The 25437-nt window shown below is 39.4% G+C and overlaps 1 protein-coding gene across 11 annotated transcripts in view; it reads left to right on the top strand.

The window, feature by feature from the left end:
• tenm2a (teneurin transmembrane protein 2a) overlaps positions 1-25437 on the top strand; it is a 719932-nt gene that overhangs the window by 248404 nt on the left and 446091 nt on the right. For all 11 annotated transcript variants that reach the window (XM_061901815.1, XM_061901814.1, XM_061901813.1 and 8 more), the window contains one exon: positions 5051-5344. In XM_061901815.1, coding sequence (XP_061757799.1) covers positions 5051-5344 — 294 coding nt within the window. The remainder of the gene's footprint in view (positions 1-5050; positions 5345-25437) is intronic.

Below are 25437 nucleotides of genomic sequence, written 5' to 3'. Positions count from 1 at the left end.
GAAGAAAAAGAAAAGAAACGGCAGATCAACTGGTCTAAAAAGGGAGTCTATTTAAAGGCTAGAGTATACAGATGAGTTTTAAGGTGAGACTTAAATGCTTCTACTGAGGTAGCATCTCGAACTGTTACCGGGAGGGCATTCCAGAGTACTGGAGCCCGAAATGAAAAAGCTCTACAGCCCGCAGACTTTTTTTGGGCTTTGGGGATCACTAATAAGCCGGAGTCCTTTGAACGCAGATTTCTTGCCGGGACATATGGTACAATACAATCGGCAAGATAGGATGGAGCTAGACCGTGTAGTATTTTATACGTAAGTAGTAAAACTTTAAAGTCACATCTTAAGTACACAGGAAGCCAGTGCAGGTGAGCCAGTACAGGCGTAATGTGATCAAACTTTCTTGTTCTTGTCAAAAGTCTAGCAGCCGCATTTTGTACCAACTGTAATCTTTTAATGCTAAACATGGGGAGACCTTGGGCAAGACACTTCACCCTTGCTCCTGATGGGACCTGGTTAGCGCCTTGCATGGCAGCTCTTGCCATCAGTGTGTGAATGTGTGTGTGAATGGGTGAATGTGGAAATACTGTCACAGCGCTTTGGGAAAAGGGATAGAAAAGCGCTATACAAGTACAACCATTTACCATTTTAGCATTGACATGTTGAAAAGGGTGAAGAGAGAATTGCAATAGTCAATGCGAGACGAAATGAACGCGTGCATGACCATTTCGAGATCCAATTTTGACAAGAAATTTCTCACTTTGTAAATATTTCTGACATGATAAAAACTGGTTTTGTTCAGTTGGCGACAGTAACCCTCCAAAGACATGGACTTATCCAACACAACAGCTCCATCCTATCTTGCCGATTGTATTGTACCATATGTCCCGGCAAGAAATCTGCGTTCAAAGGACTCCGGCTTATTAGTGATCCCCAAAGCCCAAAAAAAGTCTGCGGGCTGTAGAGCTTTTTCATTTCGGGCTCCAGTACTCTGGAATGCCCTCCCGGTAACAGTTCGAGATGCCACCTCAGTAGAAGCATTTAAGTCTCACCTTAAAACTCATTTGTATACTCTAGCCTTTAAATAGACTCCCTTTTTAGACCAGTTGATCTGCCGTTTCTTTTCTTTTTCTTCTATGTCCCACTCTCCTTTGTGGAGGGAGTCCGGTCCGATCCGGTGGCTATGTACTGCTCGCCTGTGTATCGGCTGGGGACATCTCTGCGCTGCTGATCAGCCTCCACTTGGGATGGTTTCCTGCTGGCTCCGCTGTGAACGGGACTCTCGCTGCTGTGTTGGATCCGCTTTGGACTGGACTCTCGCGACTGTGTTGGATCCATTATGGATTGATCTTTCACAGTATCATGTTCTCATTTGTTCTCATAGTCATCAGTATCATCAGTATCACTGTATCATGTTCTCATAGTCATCATTGTCACCGACGTCCCACTGGGTCATCATCGTCACCGGTGTCCCACTGGGTGTGAGTTTTCCTTGCCCTTATGTGGGCCTACCGAGGATGTCGTAGTGGTTTGTGCAGCCCTTTGAGACACTAGTGATTTAGGGCTATATAAGTAAACATTGATTGATTGATTGAACCTCAAGGTTTCTGAGGCTGTTTTTCACAGATGCACCCAGAGCACCAAGGGAGTTCCTGATCAGGGGAATCTTTTTATCTGGCGCAATTAATGGCGGCCATGTGTTTAGAGCAAGGGTGCCCACACTTTTTCTGCAGGCGAGCTACTTTTCAATTGACCAACTCGAGGGGATCTACCTCATTTATATATATCATTTATATTTATTTATTTATGAAAGAGAACTTTTTGTAAACAAGTTAAATGTGTTTAATGATAATACAAGCATGTGTAACACATATAGATGTCTTTCTTTCACAAAGACAAGAATATAAGTTGGTGTATTACCTGATTCTGATGACTTGCATTGATTGGAATCAGACAGTAATGATGATAACGCCCACATTTTCAAATGGAGGAGAAAAAAAGTTGTCCTTTCTGTACAATACCACATGAAAGTGGTTGTTTTTTGGTATTTAATTCATCCAGCTTCCATACACTTTACAAGAAAAACATTGGCGGCAAATTCCGTAGCTTGCTTGATTGACATTCACGGCACCCGAGGGTCTTGTGAGATGACGCTGGCTGCTGCCAGTTCATTATTATGAAAAAATGACAGCGAGGAAGGCGAGAAACACTTTTTATTTCAACAGACTTTCGCGCCGTCCCTTCCGTCAAAACTCAAAAGGCCGACTGCACATTTCCTATCTTCACAATAAAAGCCATGCTTCATGCTGACTGCGCTAACAAAATAACAGTCTCGGAAAGCTGGCGTGCACAAGTGATGTGCACGCCAGCTTTCTGAGGGATCGCTTGTGCACGCCAGTTTTCCAAGACTCTGTATTTAGTTAGCGCAGGCAGCATGAAGCAGGGCTTTTATTGTGAAGATAGGAAATGTGCAGTCGGCCTTTAGAGTTTTGACGGAAGGTACGGCGCGAGAGTCTGTTGAAATAAAAAGTGTTTCTCGCCTTCCTCTCGGTCATATTTTCATAATAATGATCTTGCAGCAGCCAGCGTCATCTCACAAGACCCTCTGGTACCGTGAATGTCATTTAAGTGACGTCTTGGTGAAGATTGATGATCACTAATTTTTAGGTCTATTTTTTTAAAAGCCTGGCTGGAGATCGACTGACACACCCCCCGCGGTCGACTGGTAGCTCGCGATCGACGTAATGGGCACCCCTGGTTTAGAGTGTCCGCCCTGAGATCGGCACATTGTGAGTTGAAACCCTGGCCGAGTCATACCAATGACTATAAAAATGGGACCCATTACCTCCCTGCTTGACACTCAGCATTAAGGGTTGGAATTGGGGGTTGAATCACCAAAAATGATTCCCGGGCCCGGCCACCGCAGCTGCTCACTGCTCCCCTCCCTTCCCAGAGGGTGATGCGTCAAATGCAGAGAATAATTTCGCCACACCTCGTGTGTGTGTGACAATTATTGGTACTTTAACTTTAATTATCAAAGTTTATGTTTTATTTGAAGTTTTCCTGAGGAAATTTGAGGACAACCATTTTTTAATAGAGGTTACACACTCCAAGAACTCAGATAAAAAGTGGAACTGTGAATCATTGAAGGAGCATAACAGTTGAATATCATCTGCATAGAAATGATAAGAAACATTTTTAAAACTACGGATCAACCTCCCGATCGGCCTCAGATACAACACAAATAAAACAAGCCCCAGAACACACCCCTGGGCCACACCACAGGATAAGTTGGACACATTGGACATTACATCGTTAAAAGCAACATTAAAAGTTATTCCATTTAGATGATGCTACATATGTACAAAATAAACCACATGATGTTAGTACATCACTCGTGGAAAATGATCAAACTACATAAATAACATATTTTAATTTTATTTTGATATAATTTGTTTATTTTGATGGATTAAAATTTAACACCAATAAGTTGAATGATGAGCATTATCACATAATTTATTTAGAAAATATAAATAACGAGAAATAAATATGGAATATTATTAACCACAACATGTACAGTGGGGCATAAAAGTATTTAGTCAGCCACCGATTGTGCAAGTTATCCCACTTAAAATGATGACAGAGGTCTGTAATTTTCATCACAGGTACACTTCAACTGTGAGAGACAGAATGGGGGAAAACAATCCAGGAATTGACATTGTATGAATTTTAAAGAATTTAATTGTAAATTATGGTCGAAAATAAGTATTTGGTCAACCATTCAAAGCTCTCACTGATGGAAGGAGGTTTTGGCTCAAAATCTCACGATACATGGCCCCATTCATTCTTTCCTTAACACGGCTCAATTGTCCTGTCCCCTTAGCAGAAAAACAGCCCCAAAGCATGATGTTTCCACCCCTATGCTTCACAATAGGTATGGTGTTCTTGGGATGCAACTCAGTATTCTTCTTCCTCCAAACACGACGAGTTGAGTTTCTACCAAAATGGATACATGGATGATACAGCAGAGGATTGGGAGAATGTCATGTGGTCAGATGAAACCAAAATATCACTTTTTTGTATAAACTCAACTCATTGTGTTTGGAGGAAGAAGAATACTGAGTTGCATCCCAAGAACACCATACCTACTGTGAATCATGGGGGTGGAAACATCATGCTTTGGGGCTGTTTTTCTGCTAAGGGGACAGGTCGCGTGATCCGTGTTAAGGAAAGAATGAATGGGGCCATGTATCGTGAGATTTTGAGCCAAAACCTCCTTCCATCAGTGAGAGCTTTGAATGGTTGACCAAATACTTATTTTGCACCATAATTTACAAATAAATTCTTTAAAATTCCTACAATGTGAATTCCTGGATTTTTTCACATTCTGTCTCTCACAGTTGAAGTGTACCAATGATGAAAATTACAGACCTATGTCATCATTTTAAGTGGGAGAACTTGCACAATCTGTGGCTGACTAAATACTTATTTGCCCCACTGTAAGTGTAAAAAAAAAACAACAACAACATTATGATTTGTACATTTTCACAATGTGCTAGTTCTATTTGTAAACAAAGAAAACAATTTGAAGTTGTCTTTATTTTTGAGTTATCGTGCTGACATTTTACCAGTCCGGCCCACTTGGGAGGCGATTTTTCTACAAGTGGCCCCCGATCTAAAATGGGTTTGACCCCCCTGATATAGAAAGTGAGCAGCACTTTCATCTCACATCATCATGGTATGGGTGCAAAAGCAGTGCAGTAAAGTCTGGGACAAGACCTTCTAAGATGTCCTCACCAAGCCTGCAAGCTGCTACATATTTCTTTCAGCAGCGACGTAACAGTTTGTGACTGATTCATGCTGCGTCATCTCTACCCTCCCGCGTGCAAGAACAAAAAGCAATTTTCAACCTCCTCCTCCGTTGTTTTATAATTAGTTTGCCTCTCTGCGTGTGATTGTGGATTTGTTTACTGGGTAGGTGTGTTTGTGTGAATGGCTCTTTTTACCCGCTTCAGCCCTTCATTCCACCTGTGTAACTGTAGTGCCTCCGTTACAGGGGGGAACTTTACCCTGGCTGAGCTGGGAGTGTGTGAGCAAACGCCTGTTCCACATTCTGCCGGTGTCCCCTACTGTCCGGAACTTGGGCTCCTCCAGAGGGGCTACTCCCTCAGTGCTGGCTCCGATGCAGACTCTGACCCAGACGGCCCACTGTCCCCTGACAGAGCCATCCAGCTTTGGGCCGGAGGAGGAAGAGTTAAGTCCCGACGCAGCTCAGGAGTGTCCAGTCATGAGAACTCGGCCCTGACTCTCACCGACTCTGAGAATGACAATAAGTCTGATGACGAATCAGGTAGGACATCTGGATGTGTGGTCATGATAAAATACTGGCATACAGTATATATATATGCAACTGACCTGAAAACGAAAGACTACCACATTTTTTCCAGACGATAGAGCCGCACCCACTACGCTTTTGAAGAAAAATGTATGTTTTCATATGTTAGCTGCGCCCTGCACACTATTAACCGCATATATATACGGGCATATATCTGTCATCGTCATGGAACCACTAGCTGCTAAAGCTAGCTCTTCCCTCACTTAAACAGACTCAATAACTTCACGGTGATGTTTTGGTGAATTTTCTGAGGACTGAAACAATCCAAAAAGAATGCCATTGTAAGTTAATAATACTAACACTGACACTTCAAAACGTGTCAGCATGTTAGCTAATGTTAAAGACGCTAGCTTGGGTTGGTTTAGTAAATATGAATAGTTTTAGTTATATTGGAAAAGCTACAAACGTTGCTTGGAGTGATGAATGAAGAATCCATACAAGTAGAAAACGCTATGGACACATAAGATCGAACAACACTTGTACTTCCGGTTGAAAACACTGAACTAAAGGAAATACTCTAGACTAGTGGTGTCGAACTCAAATACAGAGTGGGCCAAAATTTTAAACTGAACAAAGACGCAGGCCAAGGTTGAAAAAATTAACAATTTTTGCATTGAATATTGAACAAGCAAGGCTTACATAACTTTATAGTGACATGCAAAATCGAGTTTCAAATAATAATAATAATAAAAAAATATCAATAATTATTGCTCAGTTTGCTACACTGATTTGCTTTAATACTAAATATGGAACAAGCAACGCTTATATAACTTAATAGTGCAAAATCAACTTTCAAAAAACAAACAAAAAACATCAATGGCATATTAAATAACATTTTGATAAAAAATTGAATGCCTCTTTTCTATTTGCAGCCTTCTGAGGTAACTATCAACACTAACTTTTTCCACAGGCTAATAAATTTGAAAATAAATGGGGGGGGGGGTTGTTGGTAGCGGGGGGTTTATATTGTAGCATGTCGGTAGAGTTATTGCATCAAAGGATTCTGGGTATTTGTTCTGTTGTGTTTATGTTGTGTTACGGTGCGGATGTTCTCCCGAAATGTGTTGTTTGGTGTGGGTTCACAGTGTGGCGCATATTTGTAAGTGTTAAAGTTGTTTATATGGCCACCCTCAGTGCGACCTGTATGGCTGTTGACCAAGTATGCATTGCATTCACATACCTCTGTGTAGAAGCCGCATATATTATGTGACCGGGCCGTTTGTATGGAGGAAAAGCGGACGTGACGACAGGTTGTAGAGGGCGCTAAAGGCAGTGCCTTTAAGGCACGCCCCCAATATTGTTGTCCGGGTGGAAATCGGGAGAATGTTTTTCGGGAGGGACACTGAAATTAGGGGGTCTCCCGGAAAATCGGGAAGGTTGGTAAGTATGAGTATTAGCGGTGAGTGCGGTGTTACAGCGACACCGCCCCTGTATAACACCGGCGAGCCAGCTCTAATGTTAATTTGATATTGCCTCAAGGGCCAGACTAAAATACACGGAATTTGGCCCGCGGGCCAGAGTTTGACACCCATGCTCTAGACGTTCACCATGCAGTACTTGCAGTGAGCGAACTTGTTTAAAAGATGGCGCCATAGCACAAACAATAACACACCTTTTCAATGGCTTTGCTTGTGTTTTTTTCAAACTGTTGTCATTATGGCCGTCGGCAAAGAAAAATTCATAAATTGCAAAAGATGAATCGTTTTGTAAGCTGCAGGGTTCAAAGCGTAGGAAAAATTAGCGGTGTAAGATTAAATGAACTGATTCTAACATTTATACTGCATCGACCCCCTCAGTACGTGCAGATTTCAGTGTTTGTACTGTCATGAAAAACCTTGGAAAGTCATGGCATTTAAAAATACAATTGCAAGACCTGAGAAAAGTTATGGAAAATATAATATTTTTTGGAAGTTCATGGAAAAGTAATAGGATTCATTGATATTTTAGAGGGGTCATATTATGCAAAACCATTTGTTCTTACCTGTTGATTCTGTTTTTTTGTGTATTTGGGATCTACCTAAATACTGGAAATTTAAATCCAAACAATGGAGGTGTTGCAGAAATATTGATGTATATGTTTGTCTTTTTACAAACCAGTCATATGGAAGTTGAGACAATTGTGACGCTTTTTTCCACAGTTACGTCAGGGATATATCCTAATATGGTAGACATTTACCCAAAAAGCTTTGTGCGAGTCCACCATTTTTTTCCAGTTGTAGTCAAAACTTGTTGTAATTTGTAATAAGTTCCTTGTTTTTCTTCTTTTTTTCTCATCTATCCTCTTATAGGGCAAATTGGCTCGCACGTGCACGTGCGTGATAAAATCCTGAGCTGTTGCCATTTCTAATACAAAGTAGCGTATATTTCTGACTTATATATGTCAGTGGACTCGATATGGGAGAGCCTAAAGCTACAACATGACTGACGTGTGGAGACACAGACAAAGGGGGCCTGGAGTAGGATTTTGAACACGTAAGTAGGACCGCCCACAAAACAGCGCCCTCTGGAAAGACAGCCAGATAGCAGCTTGATGATGGTCTGTAAAACATAATCTATGTAAAATGTTGACCCTAGCCCCACAATTACATTTCATGGAGACCACACAAGGAAGTTAATGTAGAAAAAAAATCTTAATATGAAGCCAGTTAAATTCCATTCTTTCCAAACAAAATCAATATATTATTCCAAATTGTAACGAAATGTACTTGTAGGGAGAACAGCTCTGCTTATGTCTGTGCTTTTGGGTTTTCTCTGCACTTTAAAGGCCTACTGAAACCCACTACTACCGACCACGCAGTCTGATAGTTTATATATAAATGATGAAATATTACAATTGCAACACATGCCAATACCGCCTTTTTAGTTTACTAAATTACAATTTTAAATTTCCCGGGAGTTTCATGTTGAAAATGTCGCGTAATGATGACGTGTACGCGTGACGTCACGGACTGTTAGGAAATATTAGCGCTGCGCACACACACAGCTAAAAGTGGTCTGCTTCAACCGCATAATTACACAGTATTTTAGACATCCGTGTTGCTGAATCTTTTGCAATTTTTCAATTAATAATGGAGGAGTCAAAGTAGAAAGATGGAGTTAGGAAGCTTTAGCCTTTAGCCACACAAACACACGGTGATTCCTTGTTTAAAATTCCTGAGGTGAAACTTTACTATAGATCAGAGCGGTCAAGCGAACATGGATCCCGACCAAATGTCAACCAGCAGTTTTCAGTGAGAAAATTGTGGTAAAAAGTCGCCATTTACCGAAGATCAGCTGAGCTTGTGCCGTCCATATTGCTGCCGTCGACTTCCATCAAACACAGGCCTCAAGACACCCGTGGATACACCCCTCCGACTATCAGGTACTACTAAACTCATTAAAACACTAGCAACACAATAGAAAGATAAGGGATTTCCCAGAATTATCCTTGTAAATGTGTCTAAAAACATCTGTATCCGTCAACAATGCAATCGTGTTTTTATTTATACTTTGTTTTTTTTTGTTTTTTTATAGTCCGTCGCTATCAATATCCTCAAACAAAAATCTTTCATCCTCGCTCAAATTAATGGGAAATTGTTGTTTTCTCGGTCTGAATAGCACTTTTTGATGGAGGCTCCCATTGAAAACAATGTGAGGATGTGAGGAGCCCTCAACGTGTGATGTCATCGTCTGCGACTTCCGGTAAAGGCAGGGCTTTTCTATTAGCGACCAAAAGTTGCAAACTTTATCGTCGATGTTCTCTACTAAATCCTTTCAGCAAAAATATGGCAATATCGCGAAATGATCAAGTATGACACATAGAATGGACGGACTTGTTATCCCCGTTTCAATAAGAAAATCTCATTTCACTAGGCCTTTAAAAGTCTTTTCCTCTCATTAGTGTCCCAACAAAGGACATACAGTATGAAGTGCTGTAGTGCAAAAGTCTCAACCAACATTCTGTCCACCAAAGAAGTAAAGACCTGATTTACTAAGTTCAAATTAAATTGCTGAATAGAAGATACATTTAATATTTGTTTATTCCTGACGATGAAATTTTGACACAAAGACATGGAACGAAAAATTCTCGTCTGTCCATCGTCAGTCTGTGCAGCACGAGCACTGATCCTGCAGCCGTGCATGGGACTTTCAGTTTGCATGTCCTTCTGACATGTGCAAAATGAATTGGAAAATAGTGCTTGCAAAACAATAAGTGTTGATAAATCACATTGCAAGTGCTGAAAAAAAAAAAAGTTCTCCCTGTTTGTGGGTGTTTTGATGACTAACATATATTTTGCATGTTGCTCACTTAACAGACACAAACCACTTTTGCACAGGTTTAGTCGATTAGATTAGCGTGTGCTATCAAGTTTGTACGTGTTTTAGTACACACAAACCTTTATTAAATCAGGCCCCAAATGTGTTGGAACTGATATATAAGAATATGTATCTCAGTGTTCCTGCTTGGAGATATTGTGTTTTTGAAAGGCATAATACATTTCAGATGTAAACCTAATTTTATAAAGGATTCAATACACTTTGTCATACCAGCACACATAAGAATGCACAGAAATTAGTACCAAAGGTCCTTGATTTAGCCCATAGATTAACACAAGAACCGGTGGTCCCGCTGAGATAAAACAATGTCTTCTGTTCATAGAAATTCAAATCAAATCTTTAAGAGAAGTCAAGTAAAAGTCATGGAAAATCATTGATGAAAAAGTGTATGAACCCTTACCTGTACAAAGTAACTCAAATAATAATATGTATTTCAATATTTCAACCAACTAAGTTTTAATTCACTTAAAGGCCTACTGAAACCCACTACTACCGACCACGCAGTCTGATAGTTTATATATCAATGATGAAATATTAACATTGCAACACATGCCAATACGGCCTTTTTAGTTTACCAAATTGCAATTTTAAATTTTTCCATGATTTTCTTGTTGAAAACGTCGCGAAATGGTGACGCGTACGCGTGACGTCACGGACTGTTAGGAAATATTAGCGCTGCACCAAACACAGCTAAAAGTCATCTCTGTTCAAGGCGTAATTACACAGTATTTTGGACATCTGTGTTGCTGAATCTTTTTCATTTTGTTCATTTAATAATAGAGACTATAAAGAACAATGCTGTTGGTGGAAAGCAGTGGACTGCAGCTGTCTTTAGCACCGAGACACAGCCGGTGTTTCTTTGTTTGTTGTGAAGCTTTAACACAGAGCTGTCAAGCGAACATGTTTTTTCTACGTCAACCAGCATGTTTTTGGATGGGGAAATTGTGATATATATCTTACCGGAGAAATCATTGGATTATTCGTCGTCCTGCAGCAGCTGTTTAAAAGGCAGCTGTGAGCTTGGCTCCTCGGCTTCTCTCTGAGACACTTCGTGTTCGCCGCAGCCATCCGACCTCGAGGTATGTCTTTGCAATCTTTAAAATCTCACTAAAACACTATTAAAACAATTAGCAGATAAGGGGTCTTCCAGAATTATCCTAGTAAATGTGTCTAATTACATCTGAAACGCTCACACAGCCGCCGCCCGGAGCCGTCGCTTTTTTTTTTTTTTTTCTAGTCCTTCACTATCAATATCCTAATCCACGAATCTTTAATCCTCGCTCAAATTAATGGGGAAATTGTTGCTTTCTCGGTCCGAATTGCTCTTATTGGTGGTGGCTCCCATTAAAAACAATGTGAATATGTGTGGAGCCCTGCAACTCGTGACATCCAAAGCACATACTTCCGGTAAAGGCAGGGCTTTTCTATTAGCGACCAAAAGTTGTGAACTTTATCGTCGACGTTCTCTACTAAATCCTTTTAGCAAAAATATGGCAACATCGCCAAATGATCAAGTATTACACATAGAATGGACCTGCTATTCCCGTTTAAATAAGAAAATGTAATTTCAGTAGGCCTGTAAGAATTTGCTCAATAGGACATGCATAGTGCTCAGGAAGAAGATTATGGATTAAAAAACAATGCCATATTTGTCCTTGAGGTACTCATCTATAACAATAAGTTGATAATTGTGGTGTAGAAATGCACTGCAATATGTTTTGATATGAGAAGCGAGATTTACTTTGGATCTATTAGGTTGCACAGGTACACAAATGCTGAAGCAGAACATCAGTCTTAATGGTGTGACTTTGCACTTCAGGTTCCCACTACAGCACCAGAATGTTGTGAGTAAGATAGTGTAACACATGTAACAACACCCATTCCACATGGCAGCATCCTACGACTACATGAATCACAATAATTACGTTGAATGTTAAATCTGACACGAGGTTACTATGAGCTGGCATTAGCAGTTGTTCAAGCAGAGCCACGTTATGATGAGGTATATTTGCTGGTTGCTCTATATAAAGACATTACCGTATTTTCCGGACCATAGGGCGCACTGGATTATACCGTGTACTGGCGATGAATGGTCTATTTTGGAACATTTTTCATATATTAGGCGCACCAGATTATAGGATGCATTAAAAGAAGTCATATTATTAGAATTATTTTCTATAAGGATGCACCGATTAATCGGTAACCGAATATATTCGGCCGAATATGGCAAAAAAAGCCGCCTTCGGTGGAATGAGTTAAAAACAAGGCCGAATAGTGGCGTGTGACGCAATTTTTCGACGCGGTGACGCAATCAACCACTGTGCAGTGACGCGGTGACGTTGGGATATGTTGTGTACCTGTATAAGTGTATGAGGTTACAAGCACACACTTATTGAGATTTAGTGGGGCCTCTGTTTACATTATTAACCTGTTGTGTAGGCTACCTGTATAAGTGTAAGAGGTTACAAGCACACACTTAATTGAGATTTACTTGAGCCTTCTGTTTACATTATTAGCATATCTATTGTGGCTAAGCAGACTTTTGCCAAAAGGACAACAATTAGTTTGTTGTGGGTTTATCCACTTTAATGCACTTTATTTTTTTTGGGAATGCATGTTTTGTTTGAAGGCCTAATATAAATGAAAAACGTTGTGCTTTTTTTGAAAAGCAAAGGCTACTGGAATATTAAAAAAATGTCAATATTCAATACAAAAATACTTTATTTGAAAAACATGTCTAAATATTTATTATAGGCTATTTATGCAATATTTAGAAAATTATGAAAAACTGCATTCATTATTCGGTATTCGGTATTCGGCCTTCGGCCAAGCGTTTAAATTTTATTCGGCTTCGGCCACACGTTTTCATTTCGGTGCATCCCTACTTTTCTATATTGAAAACACTTCTTTGTGGTCTACATAACATGTAATGGTGTTTCCTTGGTCATAATGTTGTATAGGTTATGTTTTACAGGTCATCTTCAAGCCGCTTTCTGACAGTTGCTTCTGGATGCCCCGTTTCGTGGGCGGTCTTATTTATGTGGTTCATCTTTAGCAGCATCTTCTCCCCGTCATCTTTGTTGTAGCGGTGTAGCGTGTAAGGACGGGAGTGCAAAAATTGTCAAAAGATAGAGCTAACTGCTTTAATGACATTCAGACTTTACTTAAATCATCAACAGAGCAGCATCTCCTTATCCAGAAACAACAACACCGGAAATGTGTCCAATGAAAAACTGTCCGACCGGAACTCTCTGATAACTATTGTTCCTTGGGTGAATAATATAAACTCACTACACCGCTTTCATGGTAAGTTTACTGACAGATATAAGTAAGTACTTTACACTACTTAATATTAGAAATGGCAACAGTTGAGGATGAATGTCATATAACAAGAAGATAGACAAAAAGAAGAAGCTTATTGACTACGGCGTCTGCGGGTAGGATTTATGCTATGCAGATCCCAAATACAGATCAGCAGGTACCAGAATGTAAGAAATTTTGCTTTTGCATAATATTGCAAAACAAAACGCCAGATAATATGTCCTTCCTTATACACATACCATAAAAAATTCTCGTTTATTTAATGTTGTACTAAAACATGTTGATGGATTTTTGAGCGCCGTGTGTACTGTTCTAAATGTTTAATGGAACATTTAAAATGTTGGTGTTGTTTACTTGAGACATATTGGCAACATAGTGCAGCCTACACTTATATCTTATGTTTGACTGCCATCTACTGGTCACACTTATCATTACACCACCTACCAAATAAATTATCTTCGAAGTGGATAAGCCAAACTAAACTTATTCCTTACATTAGGTATAGTCCGAAAAATATGTTTGGGGGTAATATTTGAGAAGTTTCTCGACTCTTGATGTTCTCCTCTACTACTACCATTGTCTCCCAATATTCCTCCACACCACCAATAGTGCATTACCTAACAAGTTAGCTTTTTTCATCACATCCAATTAGGGCTGGGCGATATATCGATATACGCGATATATCGCGGGTTTGTCTCTGTGCGATATAGAAAATGACTAAATCGTGATATTCGAGTATACGTTCTCACGCAGTTGCTTTTAGCTGCGGGCATTACACCACAGCCTCTTCCCACTCCGTCTTGTGTCTCCTTCTCACAGACAGCAAGCGCACAAACTTACACACGTCACATACTGTCACATCATATGTCACATACGTACACGCCCTCAGGGAGCAGAGAGGTAGCAGACTGGGTAACGTTAGCTGTGATGCTAGCGAAGCCGTGCGAGTGGTAATACAAGAGAAAGAAGGTGCGAATGAAGGAGAAATTAATTCCCACGAAAAACAGCAGGGGGTCCATTTTCTGGCGGTGGTTCGGCTTCAAGTGGGAATATGTCGAATAGACAACTTTAATTTTTCAAGTGTGGGGCACAAGCGTTGCTACCAAAAGTAGCATTACTGCTAATACTGTATGTAGCATCATTTGAAAAGTCACCTGTTAATAACTTTAATAAATACAGTTTTGGTCAATTGACTTAGTTTTAAAGTCCTTCTCTGCATGAAAGTTTAAAATGAGCATATATTAATGCAGTATGAACAAGAATATTTTAATGTAGACTGCTGTGATTATGTGTATCAAGTGTTATTTCAAGGCTAAGGAAAAATATTGAGATATATATTGTGTTTCGCAATATGGCCTAAAATTATCAAGATATTAAAAAAAGGCAATATCGCCCAGCCCTACATCCAATTCCATAATATTGTGTACATAAAGTGATGACATACATTATACAGTATCTTCACTCCATTTTCCTAGTCTTCTTTTCTCTTTTTTATAAATTGCCCATATCTTGCCTTCGCCTTTTTCTTTTCCATGATGTTTTATTGACGCTTAATCATTCTTCTATATTAGCTTTAGCCAATACTGCTGATGTCATTTGAATGTGTTGCTTGAGGCTTTCCTGTTGCATTTCCATGTTAAACTAATAATTCATTGAGCGAATAGGATTTCAATGTTTTTTACATAATCGGTTGACACAACAGCACAGGATAGCAAGGATGAATGGGCTCAAAAAGTAACAAAAAATGCTCAAAGATGAGGGGGACAAAAAACTGACCTGAGAGAAGATTGTCAAATGTGACTTGCATGGGGGAAAAAAACACTTTTATAGGGAAGCCTTCATTTTGCAATGATGATGATAAGACGAAAACATACTTTTGGTTAGCCTGTTGGCACCGTCAGGAGATCCATGTGTGAGTGTGAATGTGAAAGGTTGTTTGTCGATATGTGACATGCCATTGGCTGGCCACCAGTCCTTGTCAGTAGTCATTTTTCATTGGCTCCAAAGGGAAGTTGAACTTTTCCTTCTAAATTGTACACAATAATTGGTCAAATAAACATTGTGCAGACTTAAAACCACATTAAAAGCATGCTGTTGCTTTGAAAGTGCTTTATTTTGTGGGTATGTTGAAGATGAATCTGCTGTTGAGTGAGTTTGCTCTCCGATGCGATCTCTCTTCTCTCGGCAGCAGAATGGAGGCTGCCTGTGTAAATCTTTGCAGTAAATCCTTCCCGAAGCTTTAGCTTTAGCTCAAGGAAGCTCGCAGCGGGCAAGTAAACCCTGATTGGATAAATAGTAAAAAATAAAAAATAAACATCCCTTCCAGGGAAGCTGAGCTGCAGAAGTGGGCTGGCCTGGACCCTGGTTCTGCAGGATGATTGGATGATATGTCCTTAGCTGAATCCCTTTTTGATCATTTCATTCTTATTAATATTTATGAAACCTCAAAATAGCATTTTTAAGTTTAATTACGTTGTTCAGAGTTGATCCGAAGACTTTTCCATGCTTCTTAATGATGTTTTCTTTGTTAAAATGACTAGCGACAAATCGAGCACCTGTTTTGTACGTTATTAGAGATGCTGAGTGCCAAACAGGGAGGTAATGGATTCCATTGTTGTAGTCTGTAGTATGACTCGCAACCTGCAGATCTCCAGCCACTGGTCCACTGAGCAGGTCAACCATCAGTAGGTGCTGCTGTGATCCCATCTACCCTTCCCAGGTCAAACATGAGCTTCCCCACCTCGAAAGACCAGCAGCTGCCACTGGTCCAGGGTTTACCCCGCCTCTTGCCGAAGCCATTTGGGGGTAGGTTCCAGCATACTAATGAGCATACCAATGAAGATAAGCGGTACAGAAAATGGATGGAAGGATGGGTTCCCAGCAGAGTAGGTTTGAACAGTTCCCCAGGGGAATTATCTTCCTCCAGCAACTTTGTTTATTGCAGACTGAAGTAGTCGTAAACCTCAGTGTGGGATTCTCAGATGTGTCAACAGAGGTTAATGAAAAGTGGATGGAAGGAACAAACAACTGCCTAATTAATTACGTTTTCATCAGCCGCCTGAACAGATGTGCTTAAACCTCTGTTGGACTGTAGGACATCCAAATCCGAGACTTGTGTCAACTGATCAAACGACTCAACACCCGTTAAACACACCATGAAACACCTTACCCGAGATGCACCTCTCATCCCAACGGCTAATAATTGGTTTGTGGTTAATTAGCAAGCTAATCTTGCATCCCACAATATCTGCTGCAGAGGATGCTCCTGCTCTCCCTAAGACTTTTAAGGCTTTGAAAATTACCATATTAATCTGGCGCTAAATTATGATTATCATCTGCTAGCCGCATGATGTGACTGAGTAATATTGTCAGAAAATATCTTGCACTTCAAAGGTAAACACAACTTATTGATTTTGCAGCTGTTTGCTTGCAAAGCAATCTTTCACCCTCACGCAAATATGTTGTTAATAAATCATTAATTATAATGTGTGTTAAGTGATATGTTACTTCCAAAATACTCATCTACTTTATCTCTAAAAATAAATCATATAGACAATTTTAAAGTTATGTCGTTTTTTTAACATGACAGTTCACAACATTGACACTACTCACAGGGTCCTGTGACTCTTAGTGTCAGGGTTGCCAGATGAAAAATTATTATACCAAAATATTGTCAAATTTTCGGGGAAATGAGCGTACCTACCTGAATAGATAGTGCTCAGGACCATTTGCTACAGAAGCACATTACCACAGACTGTACATAGTACAGCTAACAATGCAATTTTACATTTAAATAAACAACACTTTTGGAGAAAAGCTGACACTAAAAGCAAGGCGCCGCCACCTGGCTGTAAATCAGCAGGTGAGACACTGCACATCAGGTGCATAACAAGATGTAACATGTTTTTCATGTAAGAAGTGGTGATATTGTCTCATTTAGGTTTCGTGTTAAGGCGAGGGTGTGGAAGTCGTTTTCACAAAGAGCCATATCAGCAAAACAACAGATGCTGCCTTAGAGTTAGTTGTGTTTGGAAGACTATAAATGTAACAAAATGTAAATGACAATTACTACAGACATAGTATTGAATCATTGTTTGTGTATTTATTACTTATTACATTTAAGAATATAACATATGCATGGTGTACATACTGTAGACCCAGAAAAGGACAAATATTTTGACTCGTGGGGCATACTTGCCAACCCTCCCGGTTTTTCTGGGAGACTCCCGAATTTCAGTGCCCCTCCCGAAAATCTCTCAGGGCAACCATTCTCCCGAATTTCTCCCGATTTCCACACGGACAGCAATATTGGGGACGTGCCTTAAAGGGGAACATTATCACAATTTCAGAAGGGTTAAAACCAATAAAAATCAGTTCCCAGTGGCTTATTTTATTTTTCAAAGTTTTTTTTTTAATTTTACCCATCCCTGAATATCCCTAAAAAAAGCTTTAAAGTGCCTGATTTTCGCTATCTGTGAGGCCACCGCCCATTTTCTTGTGACGTCATCCAGTGATGCCAATACAAACAAACAATGGCGGATAGCACAGCAAGGTATAGCGACATTAGCTCGGATTCAGACCCGGATTTCAGCGGCTTAAGCGATTCATCAGATTATGCATGTATTGATACTGAGGGTTGGAGTATGGAGGCAGATAGCGAAAACGAAGAAGAAACTGAAGCTATTGAGCGAATAGCTATTGACGCCATTCGGCCATGTCTGCCTTAGCATCGCCGGTAAAATGTGCAGACCAAACGATTGGGACACTGGATCAACTTGAATCCGTCGATTGGTAAGTGTTTGTTTGGCATTAAATGTGGGTGGAGGGAAACGCTGGATGCAAATATAGCTACAAATGTACATACAGCTAGCCTAAATAGCATGTTAGCATCGATTAGCTGGCAGTCATGCGGCTACCAATTGTGACACTGGATCAACTTGAATCCGTCGATTGGTAAGTGTTTGTTTGGCATTAAATGTGGGTGGAGGGAAACGCTGGATGCAAATATAGCTACAAATGTACATACAGCTAGCCTAAATAGCATGTTAGCATCGATTAGCTGGCAGTCATGCGGCTACCAAATATGTCTGATTAGCACATAAGTCAATAACATCAACAAAACTCACCTTTGTGATTTCGTTGACTTTATCGTTGGAAATGGATCTGCAGGTTATCCATACATCTCTGTGCCATGTCTGCCTTAGCATCGCCGGTAAAATGTGCAGACACTCAGGCACATTCAATGGGGGTCTGGCGGCAGATTGCTTTGACTTTATCGGTGGAAATGCATCTGCTTTGAGTGTCGCAGGATATTCACACAATCTTGCCATCTCTGTAGTAGCATAGCTTTCGCCGGTAAAGTGTGCGGAACAAACGACTGACCATTTTGTCGGCTTTCCCCACACCCTCGTATTTTGAACAAATTTCCTCCAATTTCTTGCCACTATCGCATCTTTGGGCCAGTGGTGCAGCTTGAATCCCTCCCTGTGAGTGTTGTTACACCCTCCGACAACACACCGACGAGGCATGATGTCTCCAAGGTTCCAGAAAATAGTCGAAAAAACGGAAAATAACAGAGCTGAGACCCGGTGTTTGTAATGTGTTTGAGACAATGGCGGCTTTATTACCTAGGTGACGTCACATTCTGACGTCATCGCACCGAGAGCGATAAATAGAAAGGTGTTTAATTCGCCAAAATATACCCATTTAGAGTTCGGAAATCGGTTAAAAAATGTATGTTCTTTTTTCTGCAACATCAAGGTATATATTGACGCTTACATAGGTCTGGTGATAATGTTCCCCTTTAAAGGCACTGCCTTTATTGTCCTCAACAACCTGTAGTCACGCTCACTTTTCCTCCATACACGCAGCGTGTCAGCCACTCACTTAATGTATGTGGCTTTTATAGACACACACAAATGAATACAAGCATACTTGATCAACAGCCATACAGGTCACACTGAGGGTGGGCGTATAAACAACTTTAACACTGTTACAAATATGCGCCACACTGTGAATCCACACCAATGCCGAACACATTTCGGGAGAACATCCGCACCATAACACAACATAAACACAACAGAACAAATACCCAGCAACCCTTGCAGCACTAACTCTTCCAGGACGCTACAATATACGCCCCTGCTACAACCAAACCCCGCCCACCCCAATCCCACCTCTGTAATAATTGATAATAGTGCCCTTTGTCACTTATAACTCAAACGTGACACTAAGTTGTTTTCTTTAAATATATCGGTAATGTCGGTTTTGAGCATGTATTTATGTTTTTCAAAATAAAAATATATCAAGATGGACCCCGCATATTTTGACTTTCTAGTATTCGGCCCTTGTGGAAACGTTTTGAACACCACCATATTAACATATATTAAAATGTTTTAGTTGTTATAATCAATCAATCACACTTTATGTCTGAAGCGCTTTTCATAAATAAAAGAAACGCAATGCAAACTGCTTTACAAAGTTGAAAACAATACCCGGGTCACCCATATCCCCCATTATCACATACATATGCACAGATACAGATACCAAACACAAACACACAAACAACATACATACATATGCAACTATATGGACCGATGATTGCATGTCTGAGTACAGAGGAGACATGTAAGTAAACACAATCACAGGAGCCATCTGCTCCAGGAGGTCATCAGACCATGGCCACCAGGACGCTGTCACCAAAGCGCCCCCACAAGCACGGCCGATAACCCCTGAGGCAGACGGCTCATCTGAGGTTGGAAAATAAAAAATAATAAAACTTGTAAAATAGTAAAAAACATGTGAAGAGATAAAGAATGAGATACAAGCCATATGAAGATTGATAGATAAAAAAAAAATAAAAATAATCCATCCATCCATTTTCTACCGCTTATTCCCTTTTGGCGTAGCGTGGGGCGCTGGCGCCTATCTCAGCTACTATTGGGCGGAAGGCGGGGTACACTCTGGACAAGTCACCATCTAAACTTAGCAGGGCCAACACAGATATATAGACAACATTCACACACTAGGGCCAATTTAGTGTTGCCAATCAACCTATCCCCAAGTGCATGTCTCAATAAAAAATAATATATATATTTATTTACAGTAAAATAAATAATAAATAAATTGAACTAAATAAAATAATGTATAATTAATAGGATAACAAGTAAAATACAAATGATTCCAATTAAATAACTAATATCAGGTAAAAGCCAAATCAAAAACGTGGGTCTTAAGCATGCTCTTAAAAAGATTAAAAACATAATAAAACACTTGTTCCCCTGACTTAGGATTTCAAAATCAAGTGCATTATCCATCAATTTGTAAAAAGAGACTAATAATAAAGTGCATAAGGAATTTTGGAATTATATCATAAAGAGATTATACATTAAATATATCAACTGTAACAAGCAGCCATCGCTGGGATGTGGCCCTGAAATTAAAACAACAGTCACACCCTTGCTATAGTGGGGCGGTATAGCTCGGTTGGTAGAGTGGCCGTGCCAGCAACTTGAGTGTTGCAGGTTCGATTCCCGCTTCCGCCATCCTAGTCACTGCCGTTGTGTCCTTGGGCAAGACACTTTACCCACCTGTTTCCAGTGCCACCCACACTGGTTTAAATGTAACTTAGATATTGGGTTTCACTATGTAAAGCGCTTTGAGTCATTTGAGGAAAAAGCGCTATATAAATATAATTCACTTCACTTCACTATAGAGGCCCATGTTTCCTGCCAGCGTAAGCCTGTTTTTGGTAAATCCATCCATCCATTTTCTACCGCTTATTCCCTTTCGGGGTCGCGGGGGGCGCTGGCGCCTATCTCAGCTACAATCGGGCGGAAGGCAGGGTACACCCTGAACAAGTCGCCACCTCATCGCAGGGCCAACACAGATAGACAGACAACATTCACACTCACATTCACACACTAGGGCCAATTTAGTGTTGCCAATCAACCTATCCCCAGGTGCATGTCTTTGGAAGTGGGAGGAAGCTGGAGTACCCGGAGGGAACCCACGCATTCACTGGGAGAACATGCAAACCAATGTTTGTTATTTACCCAGCTCTATTTTATTTTTTATATTTAATTTTTATGTAGGCTATTTGTATTACATATTTTACAAATGTTTTAATAATACTGTACACCAGTTTATATTCATTTTGTGATTTGCACAAATGTGGGCTACAGATCAGGGTGTTGGCCGAGAATAGTGTTGTTTCTTTGATAAAAGTCACACATGTGTACAGTAATTGTTGCTTAGTAAGTTGCAGTCTGTTTTGAAATCACACATTTAGGTATCTATTTGGAAAAAAAAAATATGCTCGCAATTTCCAACTTCAGAAGTGTAGCGTGTTGAAGTGTGTGCAGGTCCAGTGGTTCGCAGGTTTTGGCCTGTTTGCTGGGGAGATCAGAGGCAGTGAGGAAGCCAGATAAAAGTGCCAGGTGTGTGTGAGCGTGTCTGATAAAGCCACTTGCTAAGCTACTTAGTCACTTTGAATGAAAAACACCCCACCTCTGCTCCTGCATCTTGGTCCAAACATAACATCTGACACTGATGGCACCTCAAAGCACCCAGAGGTACGATTCCACTCCCCCGGGCCTGAATAATACGAGCTTGTACGTGTGTGTGTGTGTGTGCGTGTGTGTGTGTGTGCGTGTTTTTTCCTGGCTAAAGGTATGTGAGTGCACAAACGTTGCTCGTATCTATGAAAGTGGCAAAGAGCAACAACACGGATGTCAAAACAGCAGGGGGCGGATCTGAGAATCTAATAATAGAGCTTGACTGAGACAGACAGAGAAACATCATAAACACATGCTAACAAATCAAAAAGATGGTGACGTGCCAAAACGTAGAGCTGCACCTCTCTCATCTCACCCCCGTCTTTAATAAGCTTCCAAAGTCTCACTTTTTCCTCCCGCTTCTCTTTCTTCCTCCGACTTCTATCATTGCATGCTGTGTGTCTCACCGTCTTTTGGCATGCTACTGTCAGGTGAAGGACTGACAGGTTTTGATGTGAGGTTTAGGGTTCCCTTTAAGGCCGGGGTGTTAGTGAGTGTGCATGCATGTGTGCACTTTTGCAGAGGCAAAAACAGTAACGGAGTATAAACACCATATAGTGCACAACGGTTTACCAAAATAGAAATAACAGTGCACACGTGTGTACCAAAATAGAAATAATACCATTTAGTACAGAGATGTACCAAAATAGAAATAACAGTGCACATATGTGTACCAAAAAAGAGATAACAGTGCACACATGTGTACCAAAATAGAAATAATACCATATAGTGCAGAGATGTACCAAAATAGAAATAACAGTGCACACATGTGTACCAAAATAGAAATAACAGTGCACACATGTGTACCAAAATAAAAATAATACCATATAGTGCAGAGATGTACCAAAATAGAAATAACATTGCACACGTGTACCAAAATAGAAATAACAGTGCACACATGTGTACCAAAATAGAAATAATACCATATAGTGCAGAGATGTACCAAAATAGAAATAACAGTGCACACATATGTACCAAAATAGAAATAATACCATATAGTGCAGAGATGTACCAAAATAGAAATAACAGTGCACACATGTGTACCAAAATAGAAATAATACCATATAGTGCAGAGATGTACCAAAATAGAAATAACAGTGCACACATGTGTACCAAAATAGAAATAATACCATATAGTGCAGAGATGTACCAAAATAGAAATAACAGTGCACACATATGTACCAAAATAGAAATAATACCATATAGTGCAGAGATGTACCAAAATAGAAATAACAGTGCACACATGTGTACCAAAATAGAAATAACAGTGCACACATGTGTACCAAAATAAAAATAATACCATATAGTGCAGAGATGTACCAAAATAGAAATAACATTGCACACGTGTACCAAAATAGAAATAACAGTGCACACATGTGTACCAAAATAGAAAAATAATACCATATAGTGCAGAGATGTACCAAAATAGAAATAACAGTGCACATGTCTACCAAAATAGAAATAATACCATATAGTGCAGAGATGTACCAAAATAGAAATAACATATAGTGCAGGAGTTCTCAACCTTTTTTCAATGATGTACCCCCTGTGAACATTTTTTTAATTCAAGTACCCCCTAATCAGAGCTAAGCATTTTTGGTTGCAAAAATAAGATAAAGAATTGAAATACAGCACTATGTCATCAGTATCTGATTTATTAAATTGTATAACAGTGCAAAGTATTGCTCATTAGTAGTTGTCTTTCTTGAAGTATTTGGAAAAAAGATATAAAAATAACTAAAAATATATATCGGTATATATAGTATCGCGGTACTAATGAATCAAAAACAGTACTATACTCTATTTGAAAAGTACTGGTTCCCGGGCAGGACGGTGCGTCGTCACGTCATGACATTGCTGGTTTTGCGAGCAGAAGAGCATGTTCGGCAGCGCACAATCACGGTGTACTTACAAGCAGACAGTGTGTAGACAGAAAAGGGAGAACGGACGCATTTTGGCCTGAAAACAAATGATAACTCCCTCAGGAAGAGATGCTTTAAGACATGGCTAGTTAGCTAACGGGGAATGTCAATTCGCAGTCAGCAGTGTGTTAGCTACTTCTAAATCACTAATCCTCGCCACCATGGCGACGGATAAAGTACAAGTAACATTATCACTGCAGGACGAAGTATAGCTAAACATGCTCCACTACACACCGTTGGAGTATATTATAGCTAACAGCTAACATCAAGCTAGCACCCTCAATGTAAACAAATGCCATGGGTGGATCTACACCTGACACCCACTGTAATGATACCAAGTACAATAGTGTAGTTAGTTGATACTACAGTTTGTATGATTAAGTCTATATTTGTCACAACAATTTTTTTCCGTTTTTTAAAATTAATATCATGTTTATAAACTCAGGAAATATGTCCCTGGACACATGAGGACTTTGAATATGACCAATGTTTGATCCTGTATTTCCTTGGTATCGGATCGATACATACATTTGTGGTAACTTCCAAAACGTATGTAAAGTTTCCAAACAGAAGAATAAGTGATTACATTTTAACACAAGTTTAGATAGAACATGTTAAAAGAGAGTAACAAGTTGTTAACAGTAAATGAATAAGTGGATTAATAATACATTTTTACAGCTTTTCCCTCATCCTTTTCACAAAGAATGAGAAATGACACAATATGTTACTGTAAATCAAGGATGGCAAGGCACACAGTTGGTAACAGTTTACAAATATTTATTGAAATCCCAAAAACAACAGAAATAAATTATATATATATATATACATATATATAATATATATATTATATATATATATATATATATATATATATAAAAACAACAGAAAGAACCTATATATATATATATATATATATATATATATATTATATATATATATATATATATATATATATATATATATATATATATATATATATATATATACATCTGCGATGAGGTGGCGACTTGTCCAGGGTGTACCCCGCCTTCCGCCCGATTGTAGCTGAGATAGGCGCCAGCGCCCCCCGCAACCCCAAAAGGGAATAAGCGGTAGGAAATGGATGGATGGATGGATGGATGGATATATATATATATATATATATATATATATATATATATATATATATATATATATATATATATATATATATATATATATATATATATATATATGTATATATATGTATTTTTTTTTAAGTCACATGCGTTAAATAGGCCTATATATAATTAATTAAAATAAGCATATTAAAAATAATCAAAATCAAAATGGAAATCATCCATTATATCAAAATACATGTATTCACAATCAAAGGTCAGTCAAAGCAAATAATTAAATAATCAAAACAGATTTGGCAAAATTAATTAGCAATCAACAAACTCATTTAACCGGTTACAACACAACAATCTCATCATCAAAATAATCACCTCAGTAGATGTTTGATCTATGGAGACGGAAACTCTTGCTCAGGATAGAGAACTGTTTCTGGCAGTGACAGGCAGCAGACCGCTAGAAAAATGGCATTTTCCCACTTAAAGGCCTACTGAAATGAGATTTTTTTTTATTTAAACGGGGATAGCAGGTCCATTCTGTCATACTTGATCATTTCGCGATATTGCCATATTTTTGCTGACAGGATTTAGTAGAGAACATCCACGATAAAGTTTCCAACTTTCGGTGCTAACAGAAAAGCCCTGCCTCTACCGGAAGTAGCAGACAATGACGTCACATGTTTGATGGCTCCTCACATATTCACATTGTTTTTAATGGGAGCCTCCAACAAAAAGTGCTATTCGGACCGAGAAAACGACAATTTCCCCATTATTTGAGCGAGGATGAAAGATTCGTGTTTGAGGATATTGATGGCGACGGACTAGAAAAAAGTTTTTAAAAA

Source organism: Nerophis ophidion, linkage group LG05 (assembly GCF_033978795.1).
Source record: "Nerophis ophidion isolate RoL-2023_Sa linkage group LG05, RoL_Noph_v1.0, whole genome shotgun sequence".
Lineage (NCBI taxonomy): Eukaryota > Metazoa > Chordata > Actinopteri > Syngnathiformes > Syngnathidae > Nerophis > Nerophis ophidion.
This window is presented reverse-complemented; position numbering and strand designations above follow the sequence as displayed.